Here is a 12,743-nt window from a genome sequence, read left to right as displayed (position 1 = left end):
TTTGGTTTCTCTTTTAACCATGTTACTTTTGCGAGGAGAATAAATAAAAGGAGCAGGAACAGCTATTGGCTGTAGCAACATCAGAAAGCGCTGCTTTGCCAGAGGGAAACCACATAAAAGCGTTCGTGTGCGTGTTGTGTGTGCTTGTGTGTGTGTGTGTGCGTCTGTGTGCGCGTCTCTGTGTGCTTGTGCGCCCGTGTGCTTCTGTGTTTGGGGGGAGGGCGCAGCGAAGGATGATGCCTGGAGCTTCTTGCAGTCGGAGCTGCGATTTGTGAGTGAAACATGATGAAATCACCCCCTGGACAAATCACACGAGCCTGTCAACCTCCCCAGGTGGGATTACTTGTAGCTAATAGCCCGAACTCCCAGAGCAACCAGAGCTCTGCGCTCACTATAAAGAAAAGGCGACGGAGCTGCTGAGGCTTTTCAAGAATTCTTTAGTATGGCTAAGAACGGCTGCGTCCACTCGCACCAGGTAGGGGAGACGAGGATAGGAGCATGTTTGCTTTCAGAGGAGGAGTAGCCCGTCTCTCCTGAATAAGTCCTTACAAAAAGGAGCGTTTCAGCTTCAGAAAGAGATGTTTTATTCATAAACCCCTTCTGGTTTGTGTTACTCTCCAACGGTGACGCTGTCAGCTGCAGATCCAGTGATGGGAACTGCAGCGCTGGGAGCTGCTGCGCTGGGGAGCTTGAATGTACAGACCATCTCTGACCCTTTAATTGTAAAGCTCTCTGCTGGAAAGTCCTGGTTTTTGTACAGTTTGCTTACTTTGCTGTTTTACTTTTGCAGGTTATATCTTTGTTTGCTTTTGCCTTTGGAGTAAATGTCTGCATGGGATTTACAGCAAATCGATTTAGGAGATCTGAAGAATGGGATGAGGGCCCTCTCTCAGGTACAGTAATGGACATAACTTCTACATCGTAATACCCTTTATACTGTGGTTAGAAATCACTCCTACTCTGAAACAGTAGTTTGCTTGTTCCTTTTCCCTCTAGGATATAGAGAAGAATAAATAACTCAGCGAGTCCAAGTCAGTTGACCTTTGGGACTCACCTATAGGTCTCCTATTTACTTAAACTTTTGCTCTGTGTGCATGTGACATGGAAAACCTAGCTTATTTTAGGACTGAGCACTGACAGTCTCACAGAGACTGATCTTGTCAGCCCCTGCATAACATTTGCTATGTTTTGTGCTCCACACTCTTTCCCTCTACAGCTAAGTGTAACTCCCTGATGGATTTAAGGACACTGGTTTTATTTTGGTAGCTATTGAAGTGGTTTCTAGAAACTTGATTAATGCTTTCAAGAGGGGCTGGTGAGAAAAGCTTTCGGGACTTCTGTGGCTCCTGAGGTCATGTTGGTTTTTAAAGAGAAGACAGCAGGGAGCTGGGGAGAGGAGAGCAGGTGTTCAGGTCCTGCCTGGATGCAGACCTGCTCTCACCAATTCCTCTGTTTTTCTTTCAACTTGTGCTTTTTTCTTTGGAGGAAATCAAGAACATGCCACAGAAAGGGCTGTTGTTTGTGTTCTGGGGAAGTATAGGATTTGCAAACTCAAGTATAGCCCAAGTGGAAAAATATATAAAATTGAAAAGGTTGTGGGGGGTTTTTTTGTTGTGTTTTTTTGTTTTTTTTTTGGTATTTTTTTTGTTGTTGTTTTGTTTTGTTTTTTTTTAAATAGGGTTGACTTGTGTCTCTATTCCTTCCTTTGGCAGGGAAATGAAGGCTGTGGTCATTGACATAAAGCTGGTTAATATTACTCAAGTGAAAGGGTTTCATTTGCCATGCCCATCTGTAATGATAGCTTGTGAATTTTAATTATAAAACTGTTTACTGTGGCCAGAGTTTGTTGTGTGTATCTGTCTTTCTCTCCCCCATCTTTCACAGCAATTGGTGTCTAATCACAGCTACGATCAAGGCTGTTATCATTGTACAAAAGCATTCTAGATAATCAAAAAGATGGCAGCTGTGGCTTTTGATTTTTATAGAACTAAAAAAAATTATTGAAAAGCAAACTGATCTCTATTTTTATCTCCTAGTCCATTAGCTGTAAAGCAGTTGTGTAGTATGTGTAATAGTGACCTGAAGGATTTGCATTTATGTCTTCAACACCTGCCATTTGCTTTGCATTTGCTGGTGACCCTTGTGGGCTTAGGGCCGGGGTGCTCAGCTGTTTTTTTCTGAGGTCCCAAAAGTCTGATGTTGGGGACCCATTGCAGTCAGTGCCAGCTCTGCTGAGCCAGCCAGCACTGTTCAGTACTGTAGCAGGAGCTTTAGCTCAGCATTCCAAGACAACAGGAGGAAATATAGGATCTCTTGCAAGAGGGCAGGAGATGGGGTACTTCCGGCAGTCTTGGACCAGCACCTGGCATTGAAGTAGTCCAGTACAGGATGTAACAATGAGAGACAGAAAAGTGACAGAGGGTTTTGTCCCTTTTATGTTATGAAACAGTAGGTAAATATAATGTTATCATAGTGGAAATGTAATAACATCCATGGACTGAATTAGGAAGGCACTATAGGCCTATGTAACTTCTCTCTCTTAACTTAGGTCATGAAACAGTCCTTAGATAGTTGTTTTGAGCTTAGTTGGCCAAAAAGAATGCACAAGAAAGGTCTGATTGCAGGAGCTGTGGTGGGATGCAAGGAAATTTGAAAAGGATTTTGAAATGGGGTTTTTCCTGTGAGGCAGTTTCTGTTAACTTGAAATTGCTCACCAAGGATGGAGCTCCTGATGATATATTTTTAAACTATTCTGCATGCACCAATACCCATGCCATGGCATTGTCTACGACCTGAAAATCACGGTCTGGCTGCAAAGGCAAGGTCAAGCATGGTAAACAAAGGAAAAGTCTTCATGTTTTCAGAGATCAGAGGAGTTAAACCAAATCCTCTTCTCTGTTGCTGTGTGAGAAGTGTCCAATGTCACACTCAGGAGGTGTGACTTGAATTTGCTAAGTAATTTGGGATAATTTGTCACATCAGTAATAAAGCAGTTATCAACAGATGTTTAAAAAATAGCAGAAATGGTAACTGGGATAAACTTTTCTGATGTGAAATGGTAACCTACTTGCAGTTTTAAAAGATGGAGATGGAGAGGACACTGGGGAGAGCTATGCAGTCCTCTATATCTCAAGAAGTGGTCAGTTACTACTGAAGTACTCCTGACTGATCTTGGTCTAACCTGTTCTTTAAAATCTCCAAGATCAGAGATTGCACAGCCTCTGTGAGCAATTAGTTCCAATGGTTTCCTGATAAATGAACGGCTCTTTACAACAAGACATTCCTTGAGCTGCAGTTGACTGTCTCTTATGTAATCCACAGTCAGATTTACACCTTCTTTTTCCTAAATGCATGTTGATGGGGTTTTTTACCTTCTGAAATGCTCTCACTCTCATCCCTTTGAAATGAAGAGGGCAATGCCAGTGTAAGAGATACATAGTGCATGCTGGTATGTAGCACCTTTCATTTCCAGATTATGGGATCTGTAATTATCTATTACCTGGCTTCCAAAAAATAAAATAGTAGTAGAGGAAAATAACATGGAAATTTTCTTTAGTAACAGATTTTTGGAAGCATTGGGAGGAAGCAACTGTCATTAAGAATAAGGATCATGATTTCATAGAACTGCAAGTCTGTGTTAGCATGCTTGGGGGCAATTCTCACGTGATAAATTTCTGTGGTAGCATTCTGGCCTATTTATGCCAGGAAAGACAATACTGATCTCTGTGTTGCCAGCATAACTCTGCAATCTTTGGCTCCTTGGAACTCCAGATGGCCAAAATATTGGTGGCTCACTACAAGAGTGCTTGCAAGGTACATACCTATAGAGCAAAACTTCACTGTGTGTGTGATGTTGGTTGCTCTGATCATTCCTGACCTGATTGAAACAAAACACAAAACCAGAGAGAGATGTAGTTGTCTACTACAACCTTTTCCAGCAGTTGTATGAATGTGCCTTGCCACTGCATGACTGCAACCATGCCAGGTTTGGTTTCCTTACCTTATCTTGCTGTATTGTTGACCTGCTGCCAGGTTTGTGGTTTATGCTGGCATCCAGCCAGTACTAGTGGTGCTCCAAGAGAGGTGGATGGAGAAGTAGTGCTAGGGATGGGAGCTGATGGAACATCAGCTACTACAATATTGCTTCCAATCTCCCTCTCCATCTTCTTTTCCATTCATTCTAAACTTGTTGGAATAACACCATCTTGAAGAGATTTTCTCCAGTTCTAGGTGGAAACTCAAGTTTCATCTATGTAAAAGAGTAGGGGGGAAATCTAGGATCAGAGCAACTGTTTTCCAAAAGAACCACTGTATTAGTCCTCTTAAAAATCATATTGCTGATCATGGTGAGGTTTGCCAAAATCAAAACTGAACCATGCTCTAAAAGAAGACAAACCTCAAGAAAAATTTTAAGACTTAATAATGCTGTCAAAGAACAAAAGGCACTGTGAAATTTTCCTTGGAACACCTCTGTTTTCAGAGATTAACATGCATTTGTTAATTTATTTCATAAAATGAATTACCCTGGAGAGTAGCACAATTTTTCTGCCTCATGTAAGCCACTAGGTAGGATTCTTTAATAAAGAAAAATATATAAAATACATAAAGAGTATAAAATACCAAGTTTAGAGAAAAGAGCACAAAAGTACATATCAGTTTTGACAGTAAGGCCCCTTACTAATAGATGATTGAAGTCTGATACATTATTCATGGTTTTCAGACTGGCAGTCCTGCATTTATGTATACACATCAAATACATTGATTTCTAACATACTTGTGTATTTTATTAAATTTTTATAATTGAATGATTTGTAGAAGTCCACCACAAAGTCTTGCTTTGTCTCACCACTAATTTATAGAGCATCTTACAGTTTCCTTTCACACTTGACATTGATTTGACACCTTCCAGTGTAGCAAACCAAGTCCTGCTGACTGCATGTAGATTAATTTCCTATGCAAACTGCCCAGCCAGCCATGAAAATGTCATTTGGTTTCTGAAAACAAAGGTCTGCTGCTGAGGAATAGCTGCAGCTCCTGGAACGGGGCCTTGGAGACTTCAATACATTTCTGCTAATGATCTCCTGATTGTTACAGAGGTAAACCCAGGGCTGCTATTTGCAGAACAGTATCATAGCATGCTGCTTCCTCTTTTTCTTTTTTTTTTTTTCCTTTAACTTTTTTTTTTCTCCAAAAAGGACTACCTTTTTGGAATTTTTTTTCTTTCCCTTCTTTTTGTTTCTTCAAGCAGCTCTTTACTCTCCCTGCTCCCTTCCTTTCCCCATAGCAGGCAGCTGAGGTTTTGCTCATCCAAGTGGCTCAGGGCTGAGCAGCCCATCCCATCCCACTGCTCCTGGCCTCACAGATGTTGCCCTGTTTCTTGTTCCACACAGTCCTGTCAGATTCCCCCTGGATCAGCACCTCTGGCTCCTGCAAAAACAGATGCTTTGAACTTCAAGAGGCAGAGCCTCCTGGCTGCCGTTGTGACAACTTGTGCAAGAGCTACAACAGCTGCTGCTTCGACTTTGATGAGCTATGCTTAAAGACAGGTAGGATGGGTCTCCTGTCCTGCACTGCTGGTGCCTGCCTTATGCCAGCAGTCAGAACCTGCCAAGAGACACCAGTGCTCCCTGCCATAACATACAGCTCCCCTGCACCTCACCCTGCCAGGAAGGCTCAGCTCAGCCCAGGTGTCCTTGTAAGGAGTTTCACACTGCAAGGCTTCAGCCATGGCTCACCCAAAAAAACACAGGATGTTTTTCATACTACACAAAATATAAACCTTCAGATACTCAATTAAAAGCAATAAACATCATTCTGGCATCCAAGTCACAGTTGAAAGAGGCATGGTAAAGGCTGGAGGTTGGTCATTCCGTGTCAGCCATCTTTCTCTCTCCCAGGTGATAACGTTGGAGCAATTCCTGCTTGATTGTGGACTGTGCATTACAGTTACTTGTGAATATGCCTCTGAAGCTGGAAGTGCACAGGTCCTGTTAAAGTGAGCTGCAGGTGACAGGTTGAGCTTTTTGCCCTTTCCCCATGCCCTCATTTCCAGATGTCAGGATGTATGTAACACAATGGTGAAAATCTTTGGCTTAAGTTCATTGGACCCTGTGGAATGGAAATACAGCACTGGGTTATTTTTTTTACTTGTTTGATGGAGCTTTTTTTTTTTTCCTAATTTTCTTAATAAGTCATAGGCAAGGAAAACTTTAAAGAGGGCTATATTATTTTTTTTAGCATTGTACATTTAAATTATAAGTTGTACCCTTAGCTCTCTGCACACTGGGCAGAATTGACACAAGTGCCTCTTAGTTTTGCCTTCAAACGTTATTTTGCATTATCAAAGAATTAAAATACCATTGCCCATTGATGTGCCATTCTTGAGAGTCATGACTTCTTCGGTTCTGTTTATAGATATAATTTTAAATTGGTACCAAAAATGTCAGGCTAAACTGGTATGAAAAGCTGCTTTGGTTCTAAGCCAAAAACTTCTGAACTTTAGGCTGATGCTGTTTTACTCCTGGTGTAAATGACTGCAGACAGAGTGACTCTCTGAAGACTTCCAGGACAATATGTTTGCTGCCAAAGGGCAGATTTCCAGTTCCTCAGCATCTTGTCCACAGTGCACCATGCCCACATACGTGTATAGATACCTGCAGGGCCCTTGGAATTGTTGTGTAAATTGTCACATACTCCCTTAATAAATACCTCATTTTGACTATGTGGATTGCCATGTATTGCTGCATATATTAAGGCAATCACATGTACCATATGTAAATATTTTTTTATAGAAAAAAGCCCCAAACAAAGGAGAAAAGGAGGTAAAAGACATTGTTCTGATATGATGGGGTTTTTACTGAGTGCATGTCTGAAGTGATTTTTAAAAATTCTCAGTGCTTGGGCAGCCAAGACATGGAAAGGCAAGCATATGCTTAGATCCTGAGGTCCTATTCCAAAGCATAGCAATGTACAGCCCTTGAGAGAGCACCCTAACTTAGATCCTGAGGTCCTAACTTTCTTCAGAAGATGGAATGGAAGAGTTTGAGTATTTTACAGCAGCCATGCTAGGCTTTTCCTTGAAGAGCAGCTCTTGTTCTCTTAGATTTGCAGCAGGTGCTGAATCCCCCTCTATGGGTGAGAAACTGATAGGAGTAAAGCATCAAGTCATATTAAAATGATTGTTGTTTTTTTAAAAACTTATTCCTATGGTTTGAACTAGTGACTCAATTATCTGGGAGGAAAAAAAAATGCATTACCCAAGAAACACTGGAATCCTTAGTTTATGCTCTAGACCCTACCATGATCCTTTCTTGTCTTTCCACACTTTTTCTGGCTTGCAGGTTGTACAAAGGCTGGAGTGCAACACCTGAGAGTGGAGGATCCCTCCTGCACCTGTAGGCCACCAGGGTCTTGTTTTGTTCCTGGTTGCCATGCCTACTTCAGAGATTCTGAAATCACTAAAAGGGGGCCATAAACTTTACATCCAACTTTAACGACTGAAGTGTTGTCATTATGGCTTGAGTGAGAACTTTTGGTTTTGATTATAATCTCATTCTTGTTTACCTGGTGAATATTTTAGCTCGGGGCTGGGAATGCACCAAAGATCGCTGTGGAGAAACCAGGAATGATGACAATGCTTGTCACTGCTCTGAAGACTGCTTAAGTAGAGGAGATTGTTGTACTAACTACCAGGTCATTTGCAAAGGTAAGACTTTGGTCTTTCTACCTCTTATCTTTCCAAATCTGATACAAGGCAGCCCTGTGAGTAGAGAATTTTCTTCCCTTTGTTCTGATTTTTAGGAGGAGGGGGTAAGAATTTCTAATTTTCCAGTACATTTCTAATTTTTTGGGCACTAGCAGAGGTGGATAGATTTGTTGATATATTTTTGCCTGTAGAGATACTGATAGAGAATGTGTGGGTGGACAAAGAAGAGTTTAAAACAAAACATAAAACTGTTCAGATGCATTGACTGCATCACAGAGAAAGCAGAGATATCTGATGGTCTCAGAAGGAATGGAGCATTCCTAGATATGTTATCTCCGTCTTAAAAACCTCTTCCCACTCCCACTACAAAAGCTGCTGCTCAGAATACTAGGCCTTACATCTCTAGGCTTTGTTTCTTGTGGGAGAGGGATTTTGAGGACAAAAGGGCTGTATTTTGCAGAAGGTGAAAAGGGCTACAGCTGACACATTGGAGATGACCGTGTCACCTTCTAGACACACCATAGAGCAGTATAGCCTGCACCGATTGGTGGGTGGGTTGGCTGTGAAAGCTTAATTTGCATCCTCTACCCAAATCTCTTGGAGTGAGTCCTGCCTTGTGTAATGTGCCTTCCATTCAGAGCAGGTCTTTTGATTCTTGGTAACCAACTTTACTATGGGTTCTTGCCATTGTATCTCAGATAGTTTTTTCTTTCTTTTTTAAATGTTTTTTTTCATTCATTAACTTTACTGGTGGTAGAGTTACAGTTTGAGTTTTTTCTTCCATGTTATTTTGGCTAACTGCATATATTCAGAAAATCATAATAGTCCAGATCCATAGTTTTTTGACTTCTTTTCTTCTTTATTTGAGTTTTGCTGTTGGGAATACAAATGTAGTATGTAACTTCCAGCAAGTTCCCATAGATAAAATTCTTTCCCTTCTCAAACTCAAGGCTGAGACTACTCAATGGTGCTATAGTTTTCAGTTCTTGTCTTTTTTTTTGTGAGCTTTACCTTACAAGGGTCAAGACAGAGGAAGTTGCATATCTCCAGCTTCAATGCACATAATCTTTGTTTAATTTGCTAATAGCAAATAGTTTCAATGACCCTGGCACTCTGACAGGAGGAAGCCTGATGAGAGAATAGTGTTTCCACTTTGTTCATCTTTGCCTATCTGAGGGTAGCCTGTTGGTTGTTGGCTTTTGTTTTCATTTTTTTTCCTTGGAAATTGTCCCTCCACCTTGTGTCATGCTCAGCTGGCATTGCTGCAGGACAAATGTCCTGCAGATCTTTTCTGTGGTGCTTTTTGTTTTGTTCTTTTAATTGAATTGCAGTTCCTTTAACAGTGTCAGGTTCAGGAATCAAGCCTCAATACCTAATAATTTGTTTTTCAATTGAATTGAGAGTGCAAGTCATGAACCACTCTATAGTCAGGATTCAGCAGTGGAAAGCTTGCACAAAGTAATTTTAACTAATTTAGCTCTGAAAATGTATTAGTTTTTTTTTAAAATTGTGTCTGAGTCTCACCTGATCCATGAACTGATCAGCTCTCATAACCAGCTGGAAACTATCTAGGGTTGTTTTTCTTCCCCAGAATGAATTTTGTCTTGTGTCTTTAGCCAGCTGAATCAGCTCATGGAGACACCAGATGTGGAGAGGAGGAGGGTGGGAATTCAGAGCCAGAAGCAGCAGTACCCGTTTTTTGACAGATTGAAAATAAAAAAATAGATGACCACTGTGCTTAGAGTGTTACCAACATCTCCTGCAGTCAAAAGGACACTTTTATATCCAGTTTTAAGAGCTACTTTGAGGAGTGCTAGTTTGGATATTCTTGTTGAATAAAATATAACTGTACCATGCGCTCAGCTTTGTGAAAAGACCTGCTTTTTATTCTTAGGAACTACAACAAAACAGTCCATTACCTGGGGGTAGGCTTTTTCTTTTTTTTTTTTTCTTTTTTTTTTTGCAACTCCACTGTCACTTTTCTGGTAGGAGAAACCCACTGGGTGGATGATGACTGTGAAGAGATAAAGGCTCCTGAATGTCCAGCAGGGTAAGTGTTTTGCTTGCAACTGCAAAGTCAGATGCAGCAAGGGCAGTGGTCTCGGGCTCTGTCTGGACCTCTGAACACCACTTTTCTGCACTATCCCTCTCACTCAGGCTGAATGGCTGTGTGTGGATGTTTTCCTTTTCTTCACTGTTTGTATAATTAGGCTGATAATATTGTAACACATTTACCTTTGAGATGAGGGATGAATAGTGGTGTAGAAGGGCTTGAACTCATCTTGGTCTTTGGTCACCAGCTGATGGGCTTGACTGCTTTACTTACCTGCACAGTGAAGGTAACCAAACTCCCTTGAAATCAGTAGAAAGGTTTAGGTCTTCCTGATTTAAATGAAAATCAGGCTGAGCCATATGTGAACACAGTTCAAGCCTTTTTTAAAAATTGAATTTTGGACTTTTAGTGTTGTCTTTCTAAAGAAAGGATTTCGAAATCAATGGGATACAGATTTGATTTAGTGAGATATTTCAGCACGTATCACATGGACAAAGGGACATTTTTGAAAGAAGTCAGCTCACTATTATGCTTTAAGTTGAGCATCTGCTTAGGTGCTGGTGATGTCAGGTATTCTTTTGGGACAGCACTGACTTGCAGCTCAGTCTGTGCTATTAGGAGGATAAAATGGAGGAGATAGGAGTCCCTGCTTCTCCTGATGACAGTGATGGCTGCTTACCCCTGAAGCAGGTGACTTACATTAAAAGTCCAGGTGTGTCTACCCAGGACACATCTCTGCCTGTCAGGTACCAGTATAATAAAATTAAATATTGTAATCTTCAGTATGTGAAAATGAGATCTGCCTCACAGAGCTCACTCAAAATAAGCTACATGGTGTCCTGGTGAAAAAACCAGATGTCATGAGACATGTTTTTTAACTATATGTTGTATGATAGGGTACTCATGAATAATATTTTTCTTCCTTCTTCATCTCCTTCTATAAGCACCTGCCTTTTTGGGCTGTATGCTTTAAGTTGCTCAGGTGAGAAGAGATTTTTTTATGTTGGAGCTCAGTCCTTTCATTGACTGAGCAAACGCTGAATGCTACTAAGTGTGAAGGTTATGAGTTTGTGCTGATCTGCTAAGTAAGAAAAAAATCCAGACTTACAAACAGACGGTAACTGTATTTTAGGTTCTCTGGAATCTAAATGAGCAAGTGGAAATTAAAGGAAAAAAAAAAACGTGTTGAAATGCTGATTTACACTGCTGCTGCCTTTGCTTTTAGCTTTGTCCGTCCTCCTTTGATCATCTTCTCTGTTGATGGTTTCCGTGCATCCTACATGAAGAAAGGGAACAAGGTCATGCCTAATATTGAAAAACTGAGTGAGTACATGTATTTTCTTACAATAAATGAAAGATGGTCTCTTGCAGCCCAGTGTTGTCATTGTTCATTGAGCAACAGAAGTCAGCATGGAGCTGGCAGGTAGAAAGGCTGCACAAAACCCAGGGCTTCTCTGACTGTTAGAGAGGTCTAACAGAAGATTTAGGCTTTCTCCTTTAAAATGAAATGACAGAAGTCCTCTTTGGTTTAGGTGGCATCAGCTGGTGGCTTGAAGGCAGCCTGGCTAAAGCAGTGTACAGCAATCAGAGAGGGGTGAGAGCTGCTGCTTTGGGGAACCCTGCACAAAATTAGTGACCTTCATGTTTTTTTCAGGAAAGAAATGCTTCTTCAGTACCTGATGTGTATCATGCACTCTTACAGGGTAGTTGGGAGGTGCCTGCAAAATTTTCCACTTGATTCAGAGTGGTGAACTTGTGGGTAAGTGGGTGCAGGAGCTGCAGTGAGTGCATGATAAGGGGATGGCAACACTTCAGCAATGAACAGCCCTGCACTCACCTCTGGGAATGCAGGTATCCACCTGGGTTTGTGGAGCACTGACTGCAAAGCACAACTGAGCCTTCTTGGTGTATAGCATGGTAGTTTGTGTGTGTGCCTATACCTTTGAAACATGTGTGTCTGTTTTTTGGGTTTTTTTTTCCTTGGTGTGTGTGTGCTGGCCCTTGGATTTGTGTAGCCATCTGGGGAGCTGTGGCCAAAACCCATTGTGAAACTGCAGCCTCAGTATGTTTGTCACTTAAAATTAGCCTCCAGTTTCTCATGTTGTTTTACTCAGCAAGATACTTCCAATGTCTCCGGGCTCTGGAAGGAGGTTAGCTCAGAAAGGAAAACAGTTTGTGGAAATGGAGCTGGTTCTGTAGTCCTCTGCATTATTTCAGTTGTTTATTTTGAAGTACAAAGAGTGTGTGAGTGGATTTACTACTGTCTTGTGGCACAACATTCATCTAAATTGGTTATAATTTAACCAGTTTCTGCAGCATTTTTGAGTCCCAGCAAATAACTTCCTCTGGTTTTGTTTTCTGTGTCTGAGAGCTGCACTTCCTAATGTTTGCATTCCCTGTTGATTTTTCAGGATCTTGTGGAACACATTCTCCCTACATGAGACCTGTCTACCCTACAAAAACCTTTCCCAACTTGTACACCCTTGCTACTGTAAGTCCCTGGGAACGACTTTTTGATGATAAAATGTTGCATTGCAGTAGAAATGTGGGTTATGGGAAACAAGATTATTTTTTTTTTTTTAAAAGATACTTTGCTGTCCATCCTTTTCAGCCTTCAGTTATGTTCAGTGTTTTCTTCATCATTTTGAAGTTCTGAGATAAAGTGTATCTCACCATTATACACTGTTACAGCTGCTCTGTGCCTGCTTTTGGAGTTGTGCTGCTGTGTAACTAACAGGTCACAGTTTTTGTAGGGGGAAAGAAACACCCCTGAAATGCCAGAATACAACCAGCAGTTGTTCCTTCACTGGAGCAGCCGAAGGCAGTGGGGCTGACTCAGCAACCACTTTACAATTTTCAGCTTCTGAGTGTGTCTGGATGCTGTGCTGGCCCTGCAGTAAAAGGAACCATCACTTGTGCACTCCAGTGGCATGGCTGGCAGCCAGGATGTCCCCACCCTGGGATGCAAATGCTCCTGTGTGACAG

At 41.4% G+C, this 12,743-nt stretch overlaps 1 protein-coding gene across 8 annotated transcripts in view; it reads left to right on the top strand.

Annotated features, from left to right (window-relative positions):
- Nucleotides 1-212: 212 nt before the first annotated feature.
- ENPP2 (ectonucleotide pyrophosphatase/phosphodiesterase 2) overlaps nt 213-12,743 on the top strand; it is a 55,086-nt gene continuing 42,555 nt past the window's right edge. For 3 of the 8 annotated variants that reach the window (XM_030445402.1, XM_008505343.2, XM_030445399.1), the window contains exons 1-7: nt 281-475; nt 791-893; nt 5,391-5,546; nt 7,580-7,705; nt 9,695-9,755; nt 10,984-11,081; nt 12,170-12,249. In XM_030445402.1, coding sequence (XP_030301262.1) covers nt 443-475; nt 791-893; nt 5,391-5,546; nt 7,580-7,705; nt 9,695-9,755; nt 10,984-11,081; nt 12,170-12,249 — 657 coding nt within the window. In that variant the 5' untranslated portion in view covers nt 281-442. Of the gene's footprint in view, nt 476-646; nt 696-790; nt 894-5,390; nt 5,547-7,579; nt 7,706-9,694; nt 9,756-10,983; nt 11,082-12,169; nt 12,250-12,743 lie in introns of those variants that run through there. The other 5 variants (XM_030445398.1, XM_008505344.2, XM_030445401.1 and 2 more) reach the window with 5 other exon arrangements.

Source organism: Calypte anna, chromosome 2, assembly GCF_003957555.1.
Source record: "Calypte anna isolate BGI_N300 chromosome 2, bCalAnn1_v1.p, whole genome shotgun sequence".
Taxonomy (NCBI): Eukaryota; Metazoa; Chordata; class Aves; order Apodiformes; family Trochilidae; genus Calypte; species Calypte anna.
The sequence above is the reverse complement of the archived record's forward strand: the minus strand, read 5'-3'. Positions and strand labels throughout refer to the sequence as shown.